Raw genomic sequence first — 27,845 nt, 5'->3', positions numbered from 1 at the left:
GGTTCATGAAATCATATTAGCACTTTGGTTGTCTTCAGTCCTTAATGTTTAAAGGCGTAAATTTGCATCATACGTTGATTATACTGAGAGGGGTAAATTTACATGTATCTATTTCTGGTTGCATCTAGTATATTTTCCATATTTTGCTAAAGAGCATCATCTACAATTTTCAAGCTGTAAGTACCTTTTTCTGATTGTTGTTTGACATGATACGCAAAAAAGTTTTCAATTATATAATGGCAGCCTGTAATCAAGGGTGGAGGAAGTTGGAGTGGCCAGTATAAACCACCGACCTTCGGCAAGTAAATTATGCACTTTCCAACATGTGACATGTGTCACATAGGTGGAAGACAAGTGGTCTCTAGTGATCTTTATATAAGATGACACGAAAAAGCACACTCAATCGCTTATTGACACTAGGGCACCTCATGTCTTTACTGTTGTAGCTGAAGATGTAAATAGTATGTGTATCCCTATCACATGTATATTTCAAATTTTGCGATGGTGCTACAAACCCGTTTTTCAGCTGTATTAATCCTTCTACACACAAATGTACAACATCCTTACAACATACTCCTTACAGTGCGTGCATCGCTCTCTACTTTACATTACTGCCAATACTTGTAAATTTTGCTCAGAAATCTTAAACAATGCCGAGGTCACTGGGGTCACTGGGGAATGAGGCAGGAAGTGATGTCAGAAAACACAAACAATCTGTCTCAACCTTTGTTTCTAACAATACTTTATACACATGCATTCTCTTTATTTAGGGTACGTACAACATGATTCTAACCAAAACCTAAAACAATTTCATTGATGAATGCTGATGATACAGTTCTGTGGGTGGTTACACAAGACAAGTCTGTGCGTCTCACAGGCTCCAAAGGTCAAGTTTGTCTACTGGTGGCAGTGACATAAAGCGGAAGGTCGAGAGCGACACGAGCTGTAAGGATTGTAAGATTAGGCTGGATATCTGTAAATATACACGTGAGAATTTCCCTTTGGCCTACTTTTACAAGCTCAGGATACCATCCCAAAAGTTGTAGGCATGTACATATACATACTTGCTGTGAGTTAAAGTGCAACCAGAAACATTCAACATGGAAGTATTTAGCTGAAAATGGTATACCGGTAATATGAAAGTCTATAAATATCAGGAAAAGCTTTAGACCCTCTGATAATTTCGAAACGCTATTAATACTTGTTATTCTGGTGAATCGCACCACATACACATATAAAGCAGTAACAATTTTTTCTGTGAGCTGATTGGAAGAGATACATGTACTGAAGTGTGTATACAGTTAATATTATGCCAACAGTTGTTTGTTTTTGCCACACACAAAAAAATATATATATATATAAATAAATTCACACAACTGACATTTACAATACATATTAAATACAAGAAGAAGAAAAGGGGAAAATAGTATCTCATACTTTTAAGTACTATCTTTCTCTTAATGTAAGGCATCGCCCCTGAAAAAACTGCTGTTCTGTTATTTCCCAAAGGCTCGCTCTGACAGTATTTCATTTCCACCACATGCTCTTTCACATTTTCGCAGTTATGTCCCTTTGATCACAGAGGAAATCAACAGTTATCTTCTCTTGGCCACCAGGGGTGGTAGGTAGTTACTATCTCTAGACCAAAGAAGGAAGTCAAAAGTTACCTTCTATGGTTGTCAACCTTCAGAATTTATCCACGTTTTTGATGTACAAATGTAGATGATTTTGCAACTAATCTGAGCTGAAAACTTATCCAAAAATCTTGCACATTTCTCTCGTTCACACTAAGTATGAATATCTACCCTGCTTGAAAAAGTAAACAAAAATTTTCACAAAACACATCAACTTTCTCTTGTATTAATTAACATATTTTGTTTCTAGAAAGCTGTAGAAGTCTGGTTGATCAACAATACTTTTTTGGTAGGAAAAATGGTTCCACTTGGTCCCTTCTGTCCTAACTTCAACTCGGCCTTCAAAAACATAACGACCCCTGTAAAAAGTTGCAATGGAATGTTCATTCTCAAAGAATAATTAGGTCAAGGTCAGCTCCAACAACAACAGTGGTCATTCTGAGCCTGTTAAATGAAGTTGGGTTTGGAAAGAATCAAATGATACTCTTAAATTGTAGATGTCAGCCAACTAGATGATTATAATCTATGCACTATGTCCCCTATAATTTTGTCACCTCATCTGACTCGTTGATACATTCTCTGACTTGAGAAAATCGGAGGGTTTTAGGCTTGTCTTTCTCAGTGCAGGACTCTGTGTTCATGGTAACATGCCTCTCTGGTTCAGTCGCACCATTTGATTGGTCCACACATGCGTCATCTACAATATTGTCTGGATTTAACGGATTCTCGATGGATTTGTCACTTTCACTTATCTTCTCATATGGCTCTTCTTTGGTCAATGGAGATAACAAAGGAGAGCCTTCCTCTGCGGCCGAAGGGGTGCTTGGAATTCTGGGTAAAGCTTTGGATTCTGGGACATCAGAGGAGGTTTCACTGGGACCTTGAGAACTTTCCGTGCTTACAGAGGTCTGATCCGTTCCTTCAGGAGCCACAGTGAATTTTGGTTTGAAGATCACAGAACTTCTGTTGTTCGGTAGAAAAACGGAATCAGTAAAACTGTCTGTTTCAGAGGCAGCATTATCTGAAGAAGCGCAGGCCACGACGCCGTCATCCAAGCTTGTGCTCCCATCCTCAGAATACACGGATGACCCCATGCTGAGCGAATCCGTGAGAACATCTTGTTCGTCAGACGTTGTCGTAGACACACTAAGATTCGCAAGACTGCTACAAGCACTAGTTGGGTAAACAATGCTATATTGATCCCAGGTACTGTCCAGGGAACTGGCACTACTGCGGGCACTCAGTCGAACAGAGTCAATCCGGGATAAACCTGGCACTGAAACAAACAAACCAAAATACATAAAGAAACAATAGACCGATTCCTGATGGTGAAAAATCCAGCAATGAAATGAACATATGGATAAAAATTGGCAAGTAACAGACCATATAACCTTCAAGATGCAAAATGAGCTTAATACGTATAAACTCCATGTAAGATCACTTGATAACCCATATAAGCGCTGTCTACAGATATATATGGTTGCCAAGACCATGAGCTGTGGTGTTAGGTGAATTTTAGAACACCTTTTTGCCTAACAATTCCATGACTAGCATCTCAATTACGCAATCACAGCCAGATTTAACTAGAAGTACATCCTTTATTTATTTCATTTGTGTTTTACGCCGTACTCAGAAATATTTCTCTTATACACCGGCAGCAGAGCCCGGGGGAAACCCACGATCATCCGCAGGTTGCATCCGCAAGTCTGCATGAGCTGGACAGCAACCACATTGGTGAGAGGCTCCTGGGGGTTGCTCCCTGTTGACATGCTAACCCCCTCGGCCATGGAGCTTCCCCTTCCCCCCAACCAGAGCTTGATAAAGTCTGTGTGTAATTAAAACAAGTACAAACATTTTCAAATTGAATTTACTCACCTTTGAATAATATCTGTCTTTCCTTTTCTTCCAGGTGTTTCAACTCTTGGAGTTTCCCTTTCAAGATTGTCTGAAATTTGTCAGAAAGATGGTTTACAACACAGTTGACTGCGTGAAGGCTTGAACACCTAGTGGTAGATGGGAAATTTCACATTTCACACTAGGTATTTATTGGATTTGCATTTTACGTGTACCCAAGGATATTTCACTTTTATGACAGCGGCCAGCATTGGGGTGGAGGAAACCAGGCAGAGCCCGGGGGAAACCCACAACCATTCGCAGGTTGCCACACTTGGAACTGTCTCAGGAATTCTTCCATTCCTTCATGTAAGCTGACACGGAGAAGGTTTCAGCATTCTCTCATTCACATTCTACTGAACAAGCAAATACAGGATCCCACAGCTTAGAAATGGTAGCATGGCTACCAAACAGCTCACATGAATTCAAAACTTCAGCTCAATACATAAAGTACTAATATTTGGTAATTTATGGTAATTAATATACATACAGAGCATTAGCGATTGGAATTCCTCCATTTTGTCATTGTCCTTTATATGCATGTAAAACTTCAGGTCAATACATGCTGTACTTTCTGATATACCACACCCTACATTTTGCTTAACTTTGATTAAAATACACAATACACTAAGTCAGAAATATAGCAATCTATGGTATTTAATATGCACACACAGAATCAACGATGGATTATGCCCCTTATCTTATTACGCTACAGATGTATGCAAATCCTGAGCTCAATACATGCTGTACTTCTTAAGATACCACCCCTAACATTTTGCTTAACTTCGATTTTAATACACTAAGTCAGTAATTCAGCCATTTATGGTATTTAATATGTACACACCGAATCAACAATATCCCCCTGCATCACTGTGCTCTAATTGGGTGCAAACCGTAAGCTCAATGCACGCGAAACTTTTGGAGATACCACCCCTAACATTTTCTTTAACATTGCTTTCCCTATTATTGAACGCCAATGAAGATGCTCACGGTACAACTTAAGCTAGGTCTGTACTTTGTACAGGCGAACTAAAATTCCTGGATCTAACAATAACCATGTCATATGAGACCCAGCCCAGCTATAGATTCTGCAGAATAAGGTAAACAAAATGACTGACCTATTTTAAAATGGATGTAGATCATGTTGGCTTCCTCTCCGGTCATACCGGATAAGGTCTGTCAGTGACCTATGGACGGTCGTGGGTTTCCCCCAGGATCTGCCCAACATGACCGTCATCACATGTGAAACATTTTTGAGTACGGCGTAAAACACCAATCAAATAAACAGATGAAAATGGATGGTTGAGACTATGATCTGGCTTACAGAAATGTTTTTAATCATAATATGAGATAATCTACAACTGTACCTTGAGCTTTATAAGCCTGTCATGAAGCTCCACTTTGCGATGACAATCTTCAAACAAGACAACTAGCCTGCAGACAGAGACAATTACGGTGATTTACTAAAAATATCCGAATTCTTCTAAAATTTGGGACAGATGTTAATGGTGTTGAAAGTAGAATATTACATGAGTATGCCATTCAATAGATCGTCTAACCGTGTGAGTACAAAGAAACTCAATAGTCCTGGTAAACTTACATATATATTGACTACAATGAGCAGGCCATGTGTTTCAAATTTCAGGGAAAATAGAAATAGGACAGTGCAAAATTATTGTTTCTACTGTTGTATTATTCAATGAGCCACAGAACACAACTACATACTAGACTATTTCTGTGTGTTTTTTCTTTTTCCTGCCGCCTATCCCATCTGCCTCACTCATTTGCCATTCCAAGGACACCAGACATGATACCAAACCCAGCTGCAGAACACTGACACCACTGGCTGTGCATTTAATACTTGGCCTGGTCCCTTTATGCTGAGCACCATTCTGGGCTATGCTAATATTGCCAATTTTAAAGTTTTCGATATGACGTGGCTCAGGACTTAACCATTTCTGCAGGCTTTCGTGATAATATAGAACTTGCCTTAACTTTTTATCCATCAACATACAGTATACTGATGTTTGGCACATTAAGATTTGAATCTTGTTGCCTTTCTTTCAAGTTTTTTAATTTCAGTTTCCTTCATGTTCTATCTTTCAAACTGAACGACTAAATAATTTTAAATACACTAAATACATTTCAACTATACTGTATACTTTTCCTCACTTCTATTAATATGTGGGGATAATCAATTGATCAATGGAACATGAAGACTTGCGTACCTCATTGTCTTCTGACATTGTCTGAGCCTATCAACAAGCTGCTGGTGGGTCATGTGATCAACTGAGTCTCCATCAACAGCCAATATAACGTCACCTGTGATTGGACAAGAAGGAAGGCATGTGACCTCAGTATCAAGTACAAGTGCTATGCTTACATGACTGCCATTGGTAACATTGCACCTAAGAAAATACCAATGAAAGGCTGTTCTCTTCCCAAATGTGTATTGATAGATTATCCCACATAAATAAAAGAGATAAAATTACTGTTTGCAGAAAAACCTGTATCACAGTTACACGTATTGACCTCCGTTCAACAGTGGAACATTTTGGTATAATTTTCGCATTTTACCATAGGACAAAATAGTCATGTAACAAAAATGTACAACAAATTTATAACATTTACACAGTGTTAAAATCACTGTTAAACCTCCCAACAATATTCACATTTTTGTATAATATAGGTGTTTTACCACAGGACATAAAAAAAAAAATAAATAAAATTTGCATTTTAAGGTGACAAAAATCTAAAAAAACTGATAATTAACATGAAAGTGTTCTGGTTACTGAGTTTTAAAATCACTTAAAATTTATAGCTTTTTTCATTTCCTAAAATTTATCAAAAATGTGAAAGAAGATAGCAAGCCACTATATAAACCTCAATGACATTTCCTAAACCAAAGCACCCTTAGGCTTATCCAACTCACCTCTGCGGAGTCCAGCAAACCAGGCGGAGCTGTCAATCTCCACATAATCCACGTAAGTCATCACCTCCACCTGGCTCGACTTTTTGTGCCGGATTCCATATGTCTGTCAACAAAACCACAAAAGACACTGTAGTATAGGGTACAGATAACATGTACATTTAATACTATAATCAAAAACACAATGGGAAACTAAGGCCATGTTCAGTTCACTTGGGTGTTTCTTGACTAAAGCACACATATTACAAGAACAAAATGCCTGAATGGTTCATTTATCTAATAATTAACTGAAATTATAATCATAATGGGGAAAACCAAACACATTGGTTAGACTTTGTGTGCCGTATCCTATAGGTCTGATCAACAAAACAAAAAAACATAGGTCTGATCAACAAAAAAACCCCCAAAACATTGGTTAGACTTCTTGTGCGTGTCCTATAGGTCTGATCAACAAAACAATACGAGACATACGTCACACATTGAATGAATGGCTCATTTATATACTAATTAACTGGGATTATTATCATAATGGGGAAAAACCAAAAACATTGGTTAGACTGATCAACAGACTAATATGAGACATACATTACACATTGAATGAATGGCTCATTTATATACTAATTAACTGGGATTATAACCATAATGGGGAAAAACCAAAAACACTGGTTAGACTGATCAACAGACTAATATGAGACATACATCACACAATGAATGAATGGCTCATTTATATCCTAATTAACTGGGATTATAACCATAATGGGGAAAAACCAAAAACATTAGTTAGACTGATCAACAGACTAATATGAGACATACGTCACACATTGAATGAATGGCTCATTTATATACTAATTAACTGGGATTATAACCATAATGGGGGAAAAACCAAAAACATTGGTTAGACTGATCAACAGACTAATATGAGACATACATTACACATTGAATGAATGACTCATTTATATACTAATTAACTGGGATTATAACCATAATGGGGAAAAACCAAAAACATTGGTTAGACTGATCAACAGACTAATATGAGACATACGTCACACACTGAATGAATGGCTCATTTATATACTAATTAACTGGGATTATTATCATAATGGGGAAAACCCCAAAACATTGGTTACACTGATCAACAGACTAATATGAGACATACGTCACACATTGAATGAATGGCTCATTTATATACTAATTAACTGGGACTATTATCATAATGGGGAAAACCCCAAAACATTGGTTAGACTTCTTGTGCTGTATCCCACAAGTCTATCAACAAAATAATATGAGACATGTCACAATTTTTAGGGTTCACACAGTGAATGTTTGGGTCAGATATCCACTAACTGGAATGGAACTACACGTAGACAGAATGCAGAAAAGAAACAAAAAAAAAAAACAAACATTTAAGATCAGAATGATTTATTAATTTGAATGGGGTCTGATGCCTGTTTTTACACTGTAACAACCACATTTATGTATGGAGGAATTCAGGGAAAACAATCTTCTTTCACATCGGTAAATGATAAACCTCATGCAGTACAAGTGACACTTTACACAACTTAGCCACGTAGATTGATAAACATCATGCAGCACAAGTGACACTTTACGCAACTTAGCCACATAGATTGATAAACCTTATGCAGCACGAGTGACACTTTACGCAACTTAGCCACGTAGATTGATAAACCTCATGCAGCACAAGTGACACTTTACACAACTTAGCCACGTAGATTGATAAATCTAATGCAGCACGTGACACTTTACCCAACTTAGCCACGTAGATTGATAAACCTCATGCTGCACAAGTGACACTTTACGCAACTTAGCCACATAGATTGATAAACATGCTGCACAAGTGACACTTTACACAACTTAGCCATCAAAACTGACATCAACAGAATGGTAATTAGGAACATAGAAATGGTAGAGAGGATACCAAACAGCTCGCCTGTAGGAGGCACATGAATGCAGAACTTCAGCTCAATACATAGCGTTCTGAAATCGTGAATTTGGTAATTTACGGTAATTAATATGCACACAGAGCATCAGCAATGGAAATCCTTCCTGTGCCATTGTGCTTTATATGCAAGTTAAACTTCATGTCAATACATGCTGTAGTTTCTGAGATACCACCCCTAACAGTTTGTTTAACAATGTTGATTGTAATACACAATACACTAAATCAGGAACTTGGTAATTTATGATATTTAATATGCACACACCGAATCAACGATGGAATATCCACTCCTGCTATTGCGTTCTACACATATGCAAACCCTGAGCTCAATACACACAGTACTTTTTGAGATACCACCCCTAACATTTTGTTTAACATTGATTTTAACTTGTACACACCGAATCAACAATGGAATATCTCCCTCATGTGACCTTCAGTACTTTAAAGATACGATCTCTAACATTTTGTTCTTTGTTACTGGATGCCTGTGCCCACAGGGTCGACAAAAGCTACTGAAAATGACTATTATATACTGACTGGCCATACTTAAAATGAAAGAAAACAGAACTGCATTCACATCTTTTTTTTTAAATAATGCTATTTTTAAGTGAACTAAATGCCTGGGAAATGTGCAAAAACCTATACGTGTGCCTGTAAAAAGCACAGCAATTATTGGATTTGTAGACTACATTACTAAGATAATTAATAAAAAATATTGTTCACCTTTATTTTCATTTATCGACTGAAAAACCCTACACAGCAGATGAAATTTTACATTCATACTGCCTCACATAAAAAAACCCTACATGCATGTACAACTGTAGATAGCATTCAGAATCAGGTAGTCTTATGTGAGAAAAAAACAGGGCAGATCCTGGTAAGACTCAGTGCACCTGGATAGTTACAATTACAGATAAGTGCATGTGTTTTCAAACTACCTAATAAAAACCTGTGCCACGAACTGATAGGAGATTAGTTATCTAACCCAACAAGGCTATGTTTTTCCAGCATTTAATGTTTGTCTGTCAGTCAGTCTGTCTGTTTCTCAGCAACTTTACTGAAAATTATAGCTAAATAACACTTTGTACACTGTACACCTACTGTATACACTTTTCTGGTGTCAGAGGCGGGCCTGGAATTTTTTTAAAATAGTTCTTCGCTATTGTCAGATTGTATCTTGAAATAGTGTAAAAAGAGTGCTGTCCCTTCAATGGAACTCATCATTTGCTTTTGTACATTTGGCTGTTAGATATTTATGCTCTCCCTGTACCTTCTTGTTTTCTAAGTGGTTGATTGAGTCATGTTTAAAAATATTTAGTTGGGCATAATCAGATTCTAGCAGAACATTAGACTGCACGAACACTTGACTGCATGAACATTTGACTCCACAAAAATTAGACTCCACGAACATTAGACTGCATGAACACTTGACTCCACGAACATTTGACTCCACAAATGTTAGACTCCACAAATGTTAGACTCCACAAACATTAGACTCCACAAATGTTAGACTCCATGAACATTAGACTCCACGAACATTAGATTGCACAAACATCAGACTCCACGAACAGACTCCACAAACATTAGACTCCATGAACATTAGACCGAACAAACGGACACACATATTCAGCTGAAACTCTTATTGTCACCAAGAGTCTTTATATGAACAGCAACAATGTGAAATTCATGGGTTATGTGATATACGTGTAACGACCTGTAATTACCTTTTGAATTTTAAAGTTACAAATTAACAGTTAGATGTAGTTTAGATTGCTGAACTCAAGTCTGTTTTTAGTTTTTGGCTATGATGCATAGTTTTCCTGAAAATGGCAATTAACCCTCAAGAAAGTGTGATTTTTTTAACGTTTTCAGGAGCAAACGAGATCGAGAACATGTGGAGCAGCAGAATTTGGGCAAGATCATAACATAAGTCATTTATTGTCAGGAAACCTGAGGAGAATCTTGACAAACAGTTTGTTTCACAGGCCGCATTATGAGATTCACACCTGTTAACCATGTGTTAAATTGTGTGTATACAATAATTCATAAACACATACCCCCCCCCTCCCCCCACCAAACCCCAAACTCCACCCACACCACCTTCCCTTGCTTCCACTCCCGGACATCTTGGATAGGAAATACATCCTGGTCAGGAAATACACCCAATGTAAAGAATTCTTTAGGAATCTGACATATTATACAATGTAGTCTGGGTTAAGCTAACATTAGGCCAAACAAATAACAATATTTGCATTGGTGCCTAAATGATATGCCCAAGAAAAACTGTATTTCATCTGAAGTTTGGTATGTAGTTATGCACTTTCAGAAGCAAATATAGGCCCTAACATGCTTCTTCTAAAGCCACCACTTCAAAATTATCTCATAGTAAAGTAATCAGACTTCACAAAGAAAACTCGTAAGTGGCCTTACAAGCTGGATGAATCAATCAGAATCAAACAAAATGTGTCACTTCAAAAATTCTATACTTTATCAAAATTAAACGATGACTAACCTTCACCAGGTACTAAGGGCGTCAAGTCAGCGTTTCGACTATCTGAGCCAGCTGGGCATGTTAGGCCCTAAACTGTAGCTTTGAATAGATGTCATAAGCCAGAAAACCATTTTTTTTTTCACCTGTTTTGTCCAGAGTGGCCTAGCACATAATAAGTCATTAGGTCAGAATTTCTCTCTCCAATGTGTTATATATAGATTCATAATCAGCTATCACTTTCTCAATATCCTGTGTCAAGATTTTTTGCATAAATGCCAAGGATGTGGGTTACTAAGAAACTTACACAAGCTTGAAAGCACCAAATTTTTCTTCAAACGTAATTATTTATTTATTTATTTGATTGGTGTTTTACGCCGTACTCAAGAATATTTCACTTATATGACGGCGGCCAGCATTATGGTGGGTGGAAACCGGGCACAGCCCGGGGGAAACCCATGACCATCCACAGGTTGTTGTCAGACCTTCCCACGTAAGGCCGGAGAGGAAGCCAGCATGAGCTGGTCTTGAACTCACAGCGACTGCATTGGTGACAGGCTCCTGGGTCATTACGCTGCGCTAGCGTGCTAACCGACTGAGCCACGGAGGCCCCTCAAACATAATTAAATATTACTGCATGTTTCTGAGTTCATATTTATGTCGTACATTGCATAACCATATAGTTCTCACAGAATTATTACTCATAAGGTTTCAAAGCTGAAAATAACAAAGGTACTACTCTTTCTCAGAATACTAAAATTGTTCGTTTTCGGGAAGTGACTTTTTTTATTGTTTTTCTACAAAACTGCAAATCGTAGCTGGCTGAAATATGGCAGCAAATTTTTCATGAATATTATCTTCAAAGGGTTTAGAAGTTAGTTCTTCTATAGACAACTTAGTTTGGTGGCCATATTGGATTTCAATAAAACACATCTTTTCAATAACCAATGGACAGATCCTTCTGAAATTTAAAAAATTCTTCAACCTTTTCGCACGTTTGCAAGGTGCTTATTCAAGCTCATTCTGAAGGCATTATTCTGTGCAGACTGATAAAATTACACTTTTTGTGAAGCCTTGAAATTGGTCAATCCAGCCAATGTAGTTTTGTTTTCAAAATCTAATTATAAATGTTCATAAATTGCACTGAAAGTTGCTCTTTTTTATGCGAAAAGATTAATGAAGTAAGATATTCATGTGTCCCAATTCCTCAACGGTCCATTTCCAAGTAAAGTTTTAGAGGCAAATATTATTTCTGATGCTGAAACTAATGATTTTCCAGCAGAATATCATCCCATGTTTCAAGCAAACCTCAAAAAATCTTTCTAAAATCAATAGAACTCTCAGAATCTCGAAAAATGGGCAAGTGAGTCATGGATGAAATTTATGGTCATTTTGGGTACATAATAAAATAATAAATGTTATTTTTTTTATTGCCTCCAAAAAGAGTGAGTGAGTGAGTGCTTGGGGTTTAACGTCGTACTCAACAATTTTTCAGTCATATGACGACGACCTCCAAAAAGACAATAAATTACCATTAGAATTAGGTGTCACTGTTTAGCAGTATGTTATCGTGAAAAAAACAAAATAAACTCACTCTTTGTGATCAGAAAATGAAGACCATATTGAACCAGGAGTCTAAAATATTACTTTTAAATTAATAATACCATGTTTCTTTCGGTCATACCAAAGACTTCAAAAATGGTACTTGCTGCTGCCTCGCTTGGCACTCAGTGCTGAGAGGTTAGAGTAAGGAAACAGAACTGGTTGGCCCTGTGTCAGTATAATGTGACTGGGTAGGGTGTCATGTCTGGTGTCTTCGGCAGTGGTGGCAGTACTTCGGCGGCATGGACTCTCCCAGCCATAAGACACAGTATATGTACACACACCTAATGACTCTTCGTCGTCGTATCTTCTGTTATTATTTACTTATAGTTCACCTAAAACCACCGCCATCTTTTATACTTCTACTTCCTCGGGATAGATCAAGCCCTTTGTGATTTTATTCCCGCCATGCTTTATTTTCTGTAAACATGTTTACTGTAAATATACTTATGGTGAATAAATAAAATACAATACAAGTGAAAAGTTATCTAGTAGGACGTTACACCCCAGGCATTCAATCATTCACTCATTCCTAAAAAACAAAAGGGGATGTGAGAATTTCCATGACACGGTAAACTCCATAATGTCACTGTCTCTTTCTCTCAGGTAAACAGAAGATACAACATTACAGGGTTGACTTAACAAGTTTTTTAATCCATCAGCTGTAACCCCACCTGTGCCACCTGCATGACACCTATAAGGTACATGTACATGTAGCTGATATTCATTTCCCACAGGTATTAAGAGAATTTGTGAATCAGATGCTTGAAGTTCCGGAAACCTTGATTATATATAATGATAGGGAAAGATTATCATACAATGACTACATTCATTTGTTAATGTCTAATTATGAAATGTATCGTAGTCCCATTTTTTATGACATTAGAAACAAAAGAAAACAATCTTTTTTTTTAATCTGATGAGTGTCTCGTTTCTCTTTGCTTACATTATCAAGTGATCTTATCTAGCACAGTGGTATTAGTAACTATGCCCAGTTAGCTTAGTTCATACAGCGGTGCTGTGATTCAGTGTCACTCCCAACCATAAAGAAAAGGTGATGAGGGTTCAAACCCGGCCTTGGGCAGAGAATTTGTGTGTGTATAAACAATATTTTTCCAGTCTTTTTTTTTACACAGAGGTACACTGCTCCGTGCATTTTTTTTCTATCTTTGCTTACATTATCAAGTGATCTTATCTAGCACAATGGTATTTGAAACATTACTCTGTTTATTTATATATGGGTACTGTGATTAATTTATTTATCTGATCGGTGTTTTACACCGTGCTCAAGAATATTTTACTTATATGACAGGGGCCAGCATTATGATGGGAGGAAACCTGCCAGAGCCCGGCGTAAACCCATGACCATCCACAGGTTGCTGGCAGGCCTTCCCACATACAACCCGCGAGATGGGCACTGTGATTTAGTGCTACTCCCAGTCATGAAGCAAAAGAGATGAGGATTCAAACTCAGCCTTGAGCAGGGAGTTTTCATCTTGAGTCTATGTGTGTGTACCTTCCATTTTTTTTCTAGTTTTTCTTCATATATGGTTATACTGCACTGGGCATGAAAGAATACAATGCTTTCCATTGACATCAACACCACAGCTTCAAATTCCACAGAATTTTTGATTTATTTGATTGGTGTTTTATGCCGTACTCAAGAATATTTCACTTATATGACGGCGGCCAGCATTATGGCGGGAGGAAACCGGGCATAGCCTGGGGGAAACCCACGACCATTCGCAGGTTGCTGCCAGACCTTCCCACGTACGGCCGGAGAGGAAGCCAGCATGAGTTGGACTTGAGCTCACAGCGACCGCATTGGTGAGAGACTCCTGGGTCATTACACTGTGCTAGCGCGCTAACCGACTGAGCCACAGAGGCCCCAAATTCCACAGAAATGACAGAAAAATTTCTCATGTGTACATCTGGGAACTACATCTATTTATACTGGAATCTTACACTAACAAGATCCTTTGCATTTTCAACACCGCTCTGTTATGTTCACAACAGGATGTATACATTTACATAGCTCAACCATCAACAAAAATCTGTCCACACCTACATGTAGTTGCATAACAACATCTGCTGCCTCATCATGGAATCTGCACTCTGCACCAGAATGCAGATGCTAACACTGCCACTCCATGCTAGCATTACATAGTTGCTGAGCTATAGCCTCCCCCTTTCAAATTTGTGAGTGAGTCTACATAATATCTATTTGATATATTTATTTGATTGGTGTTTTACGCGGTACTCAAGAAATATTTCACTTAAACGGCGGCGGCCAGCATTATGGTGGGAGCAAACCGAACAGAACCCACAATATGTATTACATATATATTTAAATCAATTTGAATGTTCATGTAATCCTCTATATACACTTGAATGTAGCTGTTTAAGAAATGTTAAAGAAAATGATTATTTCCTGAAAAAATTATACAAATTATCTAAGAATGATATCTACAATAAATTTTACAATAATCATATGCAGTCAATTTGTCTGCCTTGTCAATTAAAAAATACCACCTATAAGTTATGTGTAGTACAAAGACTATAAGTATGTTACAATTTACACAGAGATTGCAAGGAAATGTGATCAATGGGAATCTGACTTACCCTAATTCTTCTAAAATTTGGGACAGATATCAGTAGTGTTGAAAGCAGAATACTAGTATTACCTTTCTTTACCAGTCTTTTGGAAAAGTAAAGATATGAGTATGTTGTTCGTTGAATGGTCTAAACATGTGAGAAAAAAAATAGTCCTGCTAGAATTACATATATACTGGCGAAAATGAGCAGTCCAAGTGTCCCAAAGTTTAGAAGAAATAGGGTACCCTACTCTGCTAATTCCTCAACCTTTTCACATTAAAGAGCAACTTTCATTACAATTTTTGGACATGATTAATCTGATATTGGAGACAAAATTAAACTGGTTGGGTTGGTCAGTTTTTCATAGAAAGTATTATTTTATCAGCCTACACAGAACAATGCCTTTAGAATAAGCTTGAATTACCACCTAGACACACGAAAAGGTCCATAACAGTAATATATTGTAATATATATGTATTGTCATACGCAATTATATAAATAATTAATTAATTTACTTAACACCATACCTAACATCATTTCAACTTATTAAAATTAGGGCATTTACCCTAAATGATCATAAATTCCATCCATGTTAAACTTGCACACATTTTCTGATTCTAAATGTTATATTGATTTTAGAAAGGTGCTTTGAGGTTGGCTTGGAGAATGGGATGATATTCTACTGAAAAATTGTAGGTTTCACCACCAAAATAATATTTTGTGACATTCATTTGTCTCTAAAAACGCGCCTTTGTGGACAAAAATTTAGGGCAATTTTACGGTAGGTGAGGGCATTTGTGTGTTGGTTGAAGGGTGGGTTGCCCAGGGGACAGAGCTTGATCCACCCCCCACCCACCTCACCCAACCCCCGCCATATGCCCAAACAATTAACCCACATACATTACATGTACATCTGTTTCTTTATTTATTTGATATTGTTGTTTATTGCCATTCAAGAAGTTTTCACATATACAGTGGCTGTAAATTTCATCACTGGAGGAAACCTGAGAGCCTGGAGTAAACCACTGGCAAGTTACTGACAAACCTTTCCCAGGTCTGATGCACACAATATTGCTGGAAGTCAAATTTGTATCTTTAACAAATGTTGGACTGTGCAAACATTTCAGTGAGCATCTTTAATGTACTGTCACCATGTCCTAACAATATGGGAGTTTTTCAAGCTCAAAATTATTGATGAAGGCATAAAAAGTCCAAATGCGTCATGTGACCTGTCAAAAATGTGTGGCGACTATTTTTGGTCACATTCAATACAACATCTGAAAAAAAGTTTCATAAATATTTAGAGAATGCGAATATTGGGGAAAACTGAGAATTTAAAAGTTTGTGAACTTGAGAAGTTCATAAAGGAATGAAATATCATTGTGCCTCTGGAAAAGGGTGAGAAAGGTGATCAGTAAATTGATGTCAACACCTCACATTTTTCACAAGTCACATGACACAGTAGGACTGTTTCTATCTCTGACAAGAGAAGAGTTCCAACTGGAAACTCCACTAGAGGTAGATTATCAAGAGCTACTTCAATACAGAGAGCAAGTTAAACATATAAATGCAGACAATGCATGCTGACAACAACAACAACAACATTACATTTCCAATACTACATGTACAGTCATCTGAAAAACATGAAACACAAGTGGGCCTACACATCAATAACACTCCACAGCAACAACAACATCTACTATATTCCCTGTTTGAAAAAGAATTTGTAAACAAAAATAACAACTAAACAATATGTAATGAATCCAGCATTACCAGTTAGACAATTTTTAGTACACAATGCAGAAGAAACTAACTCTGTGTAGGTTTACACACATGCATAACACTCATTAAATAATGGACATATAACAGTAGCTGATTTCTCCAAAAGGTACAAGTCTTGCTTCTCCAGTCCAAGATGCATACATGTACTCTACACAAACAAGCCAACTAACTTAAATTTAGTGAAATGCATGCACTATTCACTTTATATGTTGATGTCCCTGAACAGCTTTGGTTCACCTATGTTTTTCATTACATTACAGTACGTACTGATCATTTATCAGTGCTTAATGGTACACCAGCATTTTGTTACTAGCCCACCCTTAGCAGGCTACTACCATTCCATTACCAAATTCACTTAGCATTTGACATGTATGGTGACTAGCCCATCCACAGCAGTCTACTACCATTCCACTACCATATTCACTTAAAATTTGACATGTATGGTGACTAGCCCACCCTTAGCTGGCTACTACCATTCCACTACCATATTCACTTAGCATTTGACATGTATGGTGACTGGCCCATCCTTAGCAGGCTACTACCATTCCACTACCACATTCATTTAGCATTTGGCATGTATGGTGACTAGCCCATCCTTAGCAGGCTACTAGCATTCCACTACCATATTCACTTAGCATTTGGCATGTATGGTGACTAGCCCATCCTTAGCAGGCTACTAGCATTCCACTACTATATTCACTTAACATTTGGCATGTATGGTGACTAGCCCATCCTTAGCAGGCTACTACCAAATTCACTTAGCATTTGCCATGTATGGTGACTAGCCCATCCTTAGCAGGCTACTAGCATTCCACTACTATATTCACTTAACATTTGGCATGTATGGTGACAAGCCCATCCTTAGCAGGATACTAGCATTCCACTACCGTATTCACTTAGCATTTGCCATGTATGGCGACTAGCCCATTCTTAGCAGGCTACTAGCATTTCACTACCATATTCACTTAGCATTTTGTGTCCACAAACCATGCAGACAATGGAATATTCTTGGGTCTATAAGGAGTGCCTGTGTTCTACATACTCATATACACATACATACACATACATGTTGTATACACTGACACTGTACAGTATACACAACATTTTCACACCACAAACACAGATAACATCTCATCTACATATTCATACATGTACATTTACAAGACTCATATTTAAAAGGTTTTCACACTTTCAAATGAAAAGCTTACCAAAGTCTGTCACATCCAAAGAAAGGAATAATTAAAAAAGAAGAAAAAAGGAGAAATATATAACTCATGATTGATTTTCACGCATGATGAAACAAATGTTTATAATAATACATCACAAATTTTTACACTCTGAAAATTCTGCCCTGGGAATTACAATTTCACAATTTCTTTGTGTAGTTGTTGTTCTTACACTTCAAAATTCAGATAATCCTACTAATGGCCAATGTTATACAAGTAGACATTTCCCCGTGTTAAAGTACATGTATAACTCTGAACAGAGCTTCTGTTTCAATATCCTTTACCCACATCCCTGCATCTTTTGTAATGCATGACTTTTTGGGGTGGAAATATTTTTAAATGGATAATTCAAACAAGAATTTCTCCGTTCTTGAAGATATAAAGGTATACCAACAGGATATTGTGCTCCATTTGTGTTCAGACATTTGATCTTTCATTTCAATGAGTGTTATCAAGATTATAACTTTTGTTCTGCTGTAGTCTCAATACTAGCAGGCCATGGAGAATCTTGGTCCAATATACCTGCAGCGTGAATCCCCAAGAGTTATTCTTCTTGGACAGCTCCAGGGTCCTCCGCCGACGGTTCTGGTCAGCGTCCGTGAGGATGGCCTGGTCTTTGTCCAGCTGAACGAACGCATCTCCCACAGATTTCACTTTGTGCTGAAAAAAAACAATTACAGAACTTAGCCCAATTCAAATTAAACTTCAAATTGTAATTTTCAAGAGCAATCTCAGTCATGGACAGGGAATTTGTGCATTTCCCGCACTCACTCCTCATGGAGTAATGATGCTCACATGGCACTTTATGGAGTCTAGTGTTCGATAAGCCATGGACCTTGGCAAGCTACTGGCTATCGTTTTCCCTTGTGATGTACACTCTGCAGGCCATATGTGATTGCCATTTCTGAATGTCACACATGGGCAAGTTGGTCAGTATTTTGCCAGGTAAAGGTTGGTGGTTTACCACATCCAATCTGGTTTCCTCTGCCCATACAAATGACCAAATTGGTCAGATTGAAAAATGGCATTAAAAAGCAATCAAATAAATAAATAAATAATTTTCTTAAGTCTCTTAATTTATATAACACATGCCCCAGATAAGGTAACAAAATTTAACCACCCCCACTACCCCAGCCCACTCCCTTCCTGAAAAGTTAGACAGACATGGATTTGAACTCTCTTCCAAAGCCATAACCTCTTTCCCTTCAGGCTGATAAAAATTGAAGTTTCCAGGTGAAAAGCAGTTTGTATAAAGGGTTCTGAAGATTTTTTTATTCTCAAAAGTCACTTTTAATTTGACTGCGCAAAAAAAACAATTTTATTTCCATTAAGATTGCATGTTGACAAAAGATAAAACTAAAAAGATACTCCTGAGTTGAAATCAGCATTGTGTGCCTATTATTTAAATGGTCATCATTAATAGCTTTACTACAGACATTAAATTGTTTTTAAGACGTTTAAGTCACAAGCATTGGGTTGAACAAATGAGACTGTTATAAATGAACTAATCTAAGAACCGCTTGCAGCTTCAAAGCTTCAAAACAGTCTTCACACATGTTTTTTTTTTCTGCTTCTACCTCAGTACCGAACAGTTTGCAACATGATGTTTGTAACAGTTGCTCAGAAACACAACATTGTTGGCATACTATATATATATATATATATATATATATATATATATATATATATACAGAAGTAATTCTTCAACCTTTTCGCATGTTTGAAGGGTGTTTATTTAAGTACATGTATATTCTGACAACATTACTCTTTGTTGACTAATAAAATGATACTTTTTGTGAAGCTCTAAAATGGCCTCTCCAACTAATGTAGTTTTGTCTCTCAAATCAAATTAAAAATGTGCATAAATTGCACTTGAAGTTGCTCTTTCATGTGTGAAATGGTTGAGGAATAAGGTATGGTATGTATTTGACCATGATGAGTCTCTAAAGTTTTTAACGGATTTGTGTGTCTTTTTCAAATTTTATGCAACTACATATAGTATTGGTTAACATGACTATTCAATTTCCTGAAGATCCGTCCATTGGTTGAAGTCCAGATGTTTACAGGTTTTGTTTGAAATCCAAAATGGAGGCCAAACTAAATGACCTAGAACAAATGTCCAGCTTTCAGCTGAGTTGATTTATTTATTTATTTCCTTGGTACTTTACGCTGTACTCAAGAATATTTCACTTATACGACGGCAGCCAGAATAATGGTGGGAGGAAACCAGGCAGAGCCTGCGGGGAAACCCACGACCATCCGCAGGTTGGCAACAGACCACACACAGCCGGGTTGGTTCAGCTGGGTTGATGAAATCCTAATACTTGATATTTATGAAAAAAAAAAAAAAAAACATTCCCAAAATAATGAACAAGATGTGAACATTACACAAGTTGATACATTAAACACACATGTACTCATTTATCTATTTCTTTATTTAGTTAGGCCGACTAAATTACATTTACACTTACAAGTAATCACTCATCACACATGTCTACATGTACCGTCCGTCAATATTAAACCCTTTCATTTCACCCAGTTTCCTCTCACCATAATGCTGGCTGCTGTCGTATAAGTGAAATATTCTTTGAGTACAGCGTAAAACAACAACCGAATAAATAAATAAATTAAAAGCGCTTCTATGTTACATGTGCTGCAGTAGACGAATTTCCAGAAGGGCCTGCCACAAGTCGGCTATCACACCTTTCCAATTAGCTGATAAATCTTTTACATCGTAGCCTAGTTGTCCTACAATACAGGTGTATACAGCACATGTGTTGCTCTGAAATCTACATCTATTTGATATATAGTCATAGAGAATAAAGAGTTGTATTCAGGCTAATGGAGTTCTTATGTATGTATGTATGTATGTATGTATGTATGTATACCTAGATAAGTAAGTGTACTGTATCTAAACTGGTAAAGGTACTCAACTGTGTCCACCATCCCTTCTACCTGCTTAAATTTGCATTTCACTGGTAAACATGCCATTTACCTTTCGTATAGCAAGCACGCGAGCATTTTTAAATGAGAAAAAAAAAGCTAAAGAAAAAAAACCAGAACATACACGAAAGCAAAAAAAAGCATGCGTAAGTTACATCTTGACATAGATATACATTGATACCAGCCTCAACAAGAAAACCCTTTAGGCTGGCACAAACCTACCCCACGATTTGAGGGGAATGTGAAAATAATTGCATTTAGATGGCAAATGAGGCATTTAGATGGCAAAAGAGGCATTCAAGAGAAAGAACATGTTTCAGTGAGAGAGAAAAGAGTTCATTATACCGGTGTAAAAAAACCTGTGAAAGTAATTATTAAAGAAGTGCAAATGAATGATACATGAATACTTGGGTTTGTTAGAAACTTTGCATGTACACTGACATATTCATAGCAGGGAATTAGAGACCAGCAGAACGCATAATGTGTACAGAAATCTTCAGCATATAGTTACAACTCAGCCTATGCACTGGGTGTTCAAACCAGACTGACTTCAATTTTACATTATCTGTCACACATGATATTCAATAACAGTTGTAGCATAAACAAGTAATTCCTGTCACCTAAGGCGACTTCAATTTTACTGTGTTTTACACGCAAGTCAACATCAAAAACTACAAAAATGGAGTAAAACTGAAAATCCACCGATCATGTAAATATGCCTTCAACATGAAAAAAAAATACTGTGACAGTCCATAATTCTCACTAATCAGATGATTTTTTTCAGTCTTATTTTTATTTTTTTCTAACTCTCCTCCAACATTGGAAAAAGATTTATTCTACCTTTAAAACAACAATTTAAACTGGTGTGGCCTAACAGAAGCAAAATCAGTACATACAGTGTTAGACTTAATCTTGCACCATTCCAACAGAATTTATTTGTGTATCTGATTGGTGTTTTACGCTTTACTCCAGAATATTTTACTTATGCGTTGGTAGCCAGCATTATGGTGGGAGGAAACAGGGCCCAGCTCAGGGGAAACCCACAAACACTGACTGATCTCTGACAGACCTTCTCACGTATGGCCGGAGAAGTTCAGCTGAGTTGATAAAATCCTAGTAGGTGTATATAATGAAAAAAAAAAAAAACGTTCCCAAAATAATGAACAGGACGTGAACATTACAGCTGGTACAGTTGATACAACAAACTACAGTGTGTGATTGGGAATTTAATTAATAGGCAGAGTCCGCGGTGGGTTCCAGCCACGACCAACAATGGCCGGGCATTCCTACAGAAAAATATTTCTCAAACCAAGGTTTTAACCAGTTCATATGGATACTTCCTGTTCCAATGTGATTAACACTAAAAACATTATATTATCATAAACATTCATTTATCTACATGTGTCTTATAAATCAAACAAACCTTACTTCCCAGATTGTCCCACAAATTATGTTTACACAAATGGAATTGAATGGAGTAAACGTCATATTTTTACATATTCTTACACATTTCTCCAGACACACATGTACATACATGTTCTGCCATTTGCTTTCCAAATCAATAGTTCGGTTATTGGTACATGTATTTTTAGCCCCAGTCCCTATGCTTTTTTCTTTTTGTAAATAAACACTCTGGGGCTGTTTGATATCAAACATAAACCTGTACATACATGTATACTTTACTTTTTCACAAATTTTCCCCAAAAGGAGGATATGTTTGATTGCTGTTTACCCCTACCTCTAAAGGAAGAAACAAATATTTTACTTTGAAGTGTGAGGTGTTCAACTACAGATACCTTTACCAAATTATGTTAATCCGGTATGAGCGCCTGAAAACATTGGGTTTAAAAATATCAACAGTATGGCTCTTAACTACACATTGTGTGTCATCTTATTTACTGGATAGCAGGCAGTCGTGCCACAGTGTGTGCGCTCAGTGAAGCTCTGCGGGACACTATGGATAGCATGACATGTAAGCTTCAGGACGTTCATGGTGTGACAGGCTGTACATGTCAACGTGGGACACGAAATGTTGAAATGTCGAGTAGGCCAAACAAATCCTATTGTGAGGAGACTTCAAGAGGCATAAACATTGAAATGATCGATGAGAGATTTATAATAATTGCAGGATATATACATATGTAGATATATCATATTACATCATTGTAAAAATTATACACTGTAAACATTATACATTTAATACATTGTACAGGGTGTCCCAGAAGTCATGCACCATCTAGGTTGATGTTGAATTCTTGAGCTACAGAGCAGTGTTTTGCCCCATCTCTTCCAAACATAAAAACCAATTCAACTCTTTCTTGTGCTGTTAGTTTATTGGGCATAATTAACTCTGAAAGAGAGAAAAAAAATTTAAAATCAGTATTAAATCTGAAACACAGAAAAAAAAAATGAAAATCAGGATGGTGCACGACTTCTGGGATGCCCTGTATACATTGTGTACTTTGCCTTAATCACACACTATGTATTACATTCCTGTTTAACCTGTGCAAGCTACAATATGAACAAAATCCTAGCAAAACAACATACTCGCATATTATTTTATTAACCTTTATAACCTAAAGTTAGAAATAATATACTACTTACTCTGTAAGAGCATAATTGTCAGCACGGCTGAAAAATCATCTACACTTGTTTTCTATTCTCTATGTTTTATTGCGCAGTCCAACTACAGCCATTAAACAGGGCGACAAAAAAAAAAAGAAAAAAAAGAGACCCTTCTGTGCAGGAACTCATGGGATTTCCATCACAATAAGATATATCAAAACAAATTAGACTGTGTTTTTTGTAAGGGTGACCTGGTTTTGATTGACAGGTGATGTTGGAGTTTAACAGATTAATTTCTGTGAAGACAGTTACAAGCTTGTCATGATGAAAAACAGGGAAGCGCCGGCAGGCATTTTGTGTAATTGAGCGTAACAAAGAGAGAGATGCTGACAGGGAAAAGTGCTAACCACATGTGCTGAGGGATCACACATGTTCTAACACTGACACGCAGGCTGGAGTAGCTTAACCGGCTGATCTGAGCTCAGCACATGCATGTACCATACTTCACCTACAGTTTAGCATTTTCCAAGTGACATTCAGTTTGCTTGAATTAGATTGATTCATCCACCAAACATAAGGCCTCAGAAGAGTCTCTCTTGAAGTTTGATTAAATTTTTATCAGAAAAACTTATACGTTTTGTGTTATGTTGATGCCTTTATGTCCTTCCGAAAGTGCATTTTTACATACCAAACTTTAAATAAAATGAAGTGGTTTGTGTATAAATATGTGATGTGCATACATGTAAAACACAACAGTATGGTTATATGGTATGTCGACTTGAGTACGGCATAAAACACCAATCAAATAAATAGTATGACGTGAACATGTAAGATTCCTGTTTTCATAAAATCATGATTACGCCGTGCAACATAACACACGTGTACCTTGTGCAGTGTGGATCAGTTGATTAGCGCACTAGCGCAGCGTAATGGCCCAGGAGCCTCTCACCAATGCGGTCGCTGTGAGGTCAAGTCCAGCTCAGGCTGGCTTCCTCTCCGCACGTATGTGGGAAGGCCTTGCACTAATCTGCGGATGGTCTTGAGTCTCCACCGGGCTCTGGCCAGTTTCGTCCCACATTCCATAATGCTGGCCGCCGTCGTATAAGTGAAATATTCTTGAGTATGGCATAAAACACCAATCAAATAAATAAATAAATACCTTGTGTGATGGAGGCCTCAATCCTGATGAAAGTTAAACCCCAAGCACTCACTCATTCACTCAATTCTCATCAAAGCCTGACCCAGTCTCCTACACCCTTGAAAATGTGACTGTTGCTAGATTACCTTAACTGAGGTAATTATTTTTCATTATGGGGTACAGTTGCAACCCATGTTGAAAATACTCTGCAGGCATTTCAATATAGAGTGCAAATACAACCCTTTTCAATAAGGCATTGGGGAAGTACAAAATTAACACATATCAATGTAATGTACATTTTCATTTTCCTTCTTTCATGTTTTTTTTTATTTACACAATATTAATCCAATCTCTGAATAAAAACTATTGCTTCTATTCACCTCATTATGCATTTTACCCCTTATCTGTATATTCCCTAAATATATTCCTGTTTAAACATTGTGGATGTAGAGAAATCGTCGTCCTAGTTACTATGGCAACTGCAGAAATACATAGCATTCTGAGGACATAGTGTTATCAAACTTTTTGTATGCGCTGAACTTTTAAGAAAAACTTCTTGATTCAAATTATACATCTGAGCGGTATAGAAAATAAAATACAAAAGTCGAGCTGACTGAACAAACAACACATGTATTTCTACACACCTAAAATGCAGGTATTTCCAAAATTTTAAAAAATGTTACTCACATGCCTGATTCTAAAAATTTCCTTGATTTTAAACAAGTTAAAGTTTGTTTAGAAGACAGGATAATATCCTCCTCAAAAAATGGGGTAAGCTGCAACACCAAACATAATATTTTATCGCTTTTATGTGATTCTAAGAATAAACCTTTTCTGCAAATTTTTAAAGCAAATAATGAAAGCTTAACTGCATCTTACATCGCATATACCATCATAAAATACCTGGAAAGACAGTGATACGACTGAAATATTTCCAGTACACATACCCAGTAAGTCATTCCCCTGGTAGCACTTGGTCCTTGGATAATCTATGACATGTATATGTTCTACCTCACACTGGAATGTGCTCTCCATATACGTGTATTTATGGATTACAGGGTGAGGCCCAAACCATATGCACAGATGAACGTACATGTAAACCCCATATATGGTCATAGTATCATTCTGAATCTATATTATATATATGTCCTCCAATAATGGCAATGATTCAGCGTTAACAGGCCAGGAAATGCAATGAGTTAGTAAAAGTAATGGATTGGTTTTATCCAAAAAAAAAAATGTACAGGAAACTTCATATGTGTTTATAGGAATAAAGTATTACAATGATTGACTCCTTTTTTTTTTTTTTTTGGAACATATCACAAAGCCATTGCAGAAATACCCAATCTATGCTATGACACACAGGTACAATGCATATTGTAAATTGTGCATAATTAGAATAGCCTATTAACTGTGACAGAAGTGACAGACACTCAGAAATATCATATACAAGATATGTATGTAATAATATGAAATTATAAATTACTATCACAGAACAAAGGAAGATGAACATAACCTCAAAATTTATAGTATGTAATCATGTACGTTGAGAATTGACACTTAATACGACCTATGTAAAACCCACAGATAAAAAAATAACATTCTTTGAAAATCTGGGCACCTTAACTTCATGAATATGCATGTAAGGCAATATTCCTGTAGAAAACTGGCCTCTCCCATGAAAATACATGTACAAGATTTGTTTGTCATCATCCTATATTTTAATTTCTTTACGTAAACGAAGTAATATTTAGTGATAGGTTGAGCGTATTAACTAGAAACCAAGCACATTTTATAACAAAAACAAACGTCTCAATCCAATTAACTTGATGTAACTGTAATCAGCTCTTCTAATATATGTGTTACATTTCATTGCGCAATGTGTCAGTCTAACTTTCAGCCCATGGGCATCTTTTGCAATCGTTAATAGACACATAACACTGTGTATCTTTGTGTTAAATGTCACAGAATTCCTCTCCAGCCATAAGTTGGAAGTTCTGTCAGCAACCTGCAGATGGGCGCAGGTTTCCACTGGGCTCTGCCTGGTTTCCTCCCACCATAATGCTGGCCGTTGTCATATAAGTGAAATATTCTTGAGTACAACGTAAAACACCAACCAACTATATAAATAAATAAATACATGTCACAGAATGAAAACCAGCCCTCTACATTCGTTTTTTCAAAAACTTTGTCAGTCACTTGCATAATAGAACAGTATGTGTTCTTTACTAACTCCCCCTCCCACCTCCTTCCCAAATCAAATCAAATACACAAACTGATTAGGAAACATACATGTATACACATCCACTATGGAACAACTAGGGCTTGAAATTGTTCTTTAAGCGAACATCCTTAACATCACCCATGTATTATGCTCAGCACGTGGATAAAATGTGGGACCGTTACACATTCATTGCTATTGGAAACCGGGTAACGCCCCCTTACAGTCGGAGGATAGATTACGCCATTGTTTCTCCCAAGTCAACAGCATTATACAGTACATCTATATATATCCCTGTCAAAACTGCATTGTAGGATAAATTAAAGCAAATTTTGCTACCTATGGGTTGAAACAGAAAGCCTTTATCCTGTTTCGGTATTTTTCTTCCGTGTCAGACGAAGAATGGCGATTTTTTTTTTTTCGTCTCCCAAGCTCTCGACTCATGAGGGTGTTAGGGATAAATTTACATGTGCCTCGTTAGGTATCGCCCGCGCCTTGCCGTTTCCCGTGCCTTACCTCTTTGTGTGTCTTCTTTTTCTTGTGTTTCTTGGAGGCATCCATCCCCAGTCCAAACCAGAGCATCGCTCGGCGACGACTTCTCGCACTCAGATCATTTTCACGTCTGTATTTCACCGTCCCCGGTTTTTAAACTGTGTCATTTTCACGATTCAGTGACCATCGATGACAGACGAGCAATGTTTACGAAGTATCCCCTACAGCATTACAAACACACATTGTCTCAACGTTTAATTCCTTTCAGTGAATGGTTCAAGCATTGGCAACAGCTGGAGTCATTCAGATAGCAGATTCAATTAATTCCAATTAAAAAATGAAGAATAGAATGGTGTTATTTTCTTAACACATTTATTTTT

General features: G+C 37.1%; 1 protein-coding gene across 1 annotated transcript; it reads right to left on the bottom strand.

Annotated features, from left to right (window-relative positions):
- Positions 1 to 1,357: 1,357 nt before the first annotated feature.
- LOC135464574 (microtubule-associated serine/threonine-protein kinase 3-like) lies at positions 1,358 to 27,649 on the bottom strand. The gene is made up of 7 exons (XM_064742003.1): positions 27,490 to 27,649; positions 18,629 to 18,766; positions 6,460 to 6,562; positions 5,756 to 5,849; positions 4,895 to 4,961; positions 3,510 to 3,579; positions 1,358 to 2,910 (listed from the first exon to the last, which is right to left on the bottom strand). The coding sequence occupies exons 1-7, from the start codon at positions 27,553 to 27,555 to the stop codon at positions 2,174 to 2,176; spliced, it is 1,275 nt and encodes a 424-aa protein (XP_064598073.1). The 5' UTR covers positions 27,556 to 27,649; the 3' UTR covers positions 1,358 to 2,173.
- Between the last annotated feature and the right edge of the window lie 196 nt (positions 27,650 to 27,845).

Source organism: Liolophura sinensis, chromosome 4, assembly GCF_032854445.1.
Source record: "Liolophura sinensis isolate JHLJ2023 chromosome 4, CUHK_Ljap_v2, whole genome shotgun sequence".
Classification (NCBI taxonomy): domain Eukaryota; kingdom Metazoa; phylum Mollusca; class Polyplacophora; order Chitonida; family Chitonidae; genus Liolophura; species Liolophura sinensis.
Note: the sequence above shows the minus strand (reverse complement) of the source record. Positions and strands in the feature narration are given on the sequence as shown.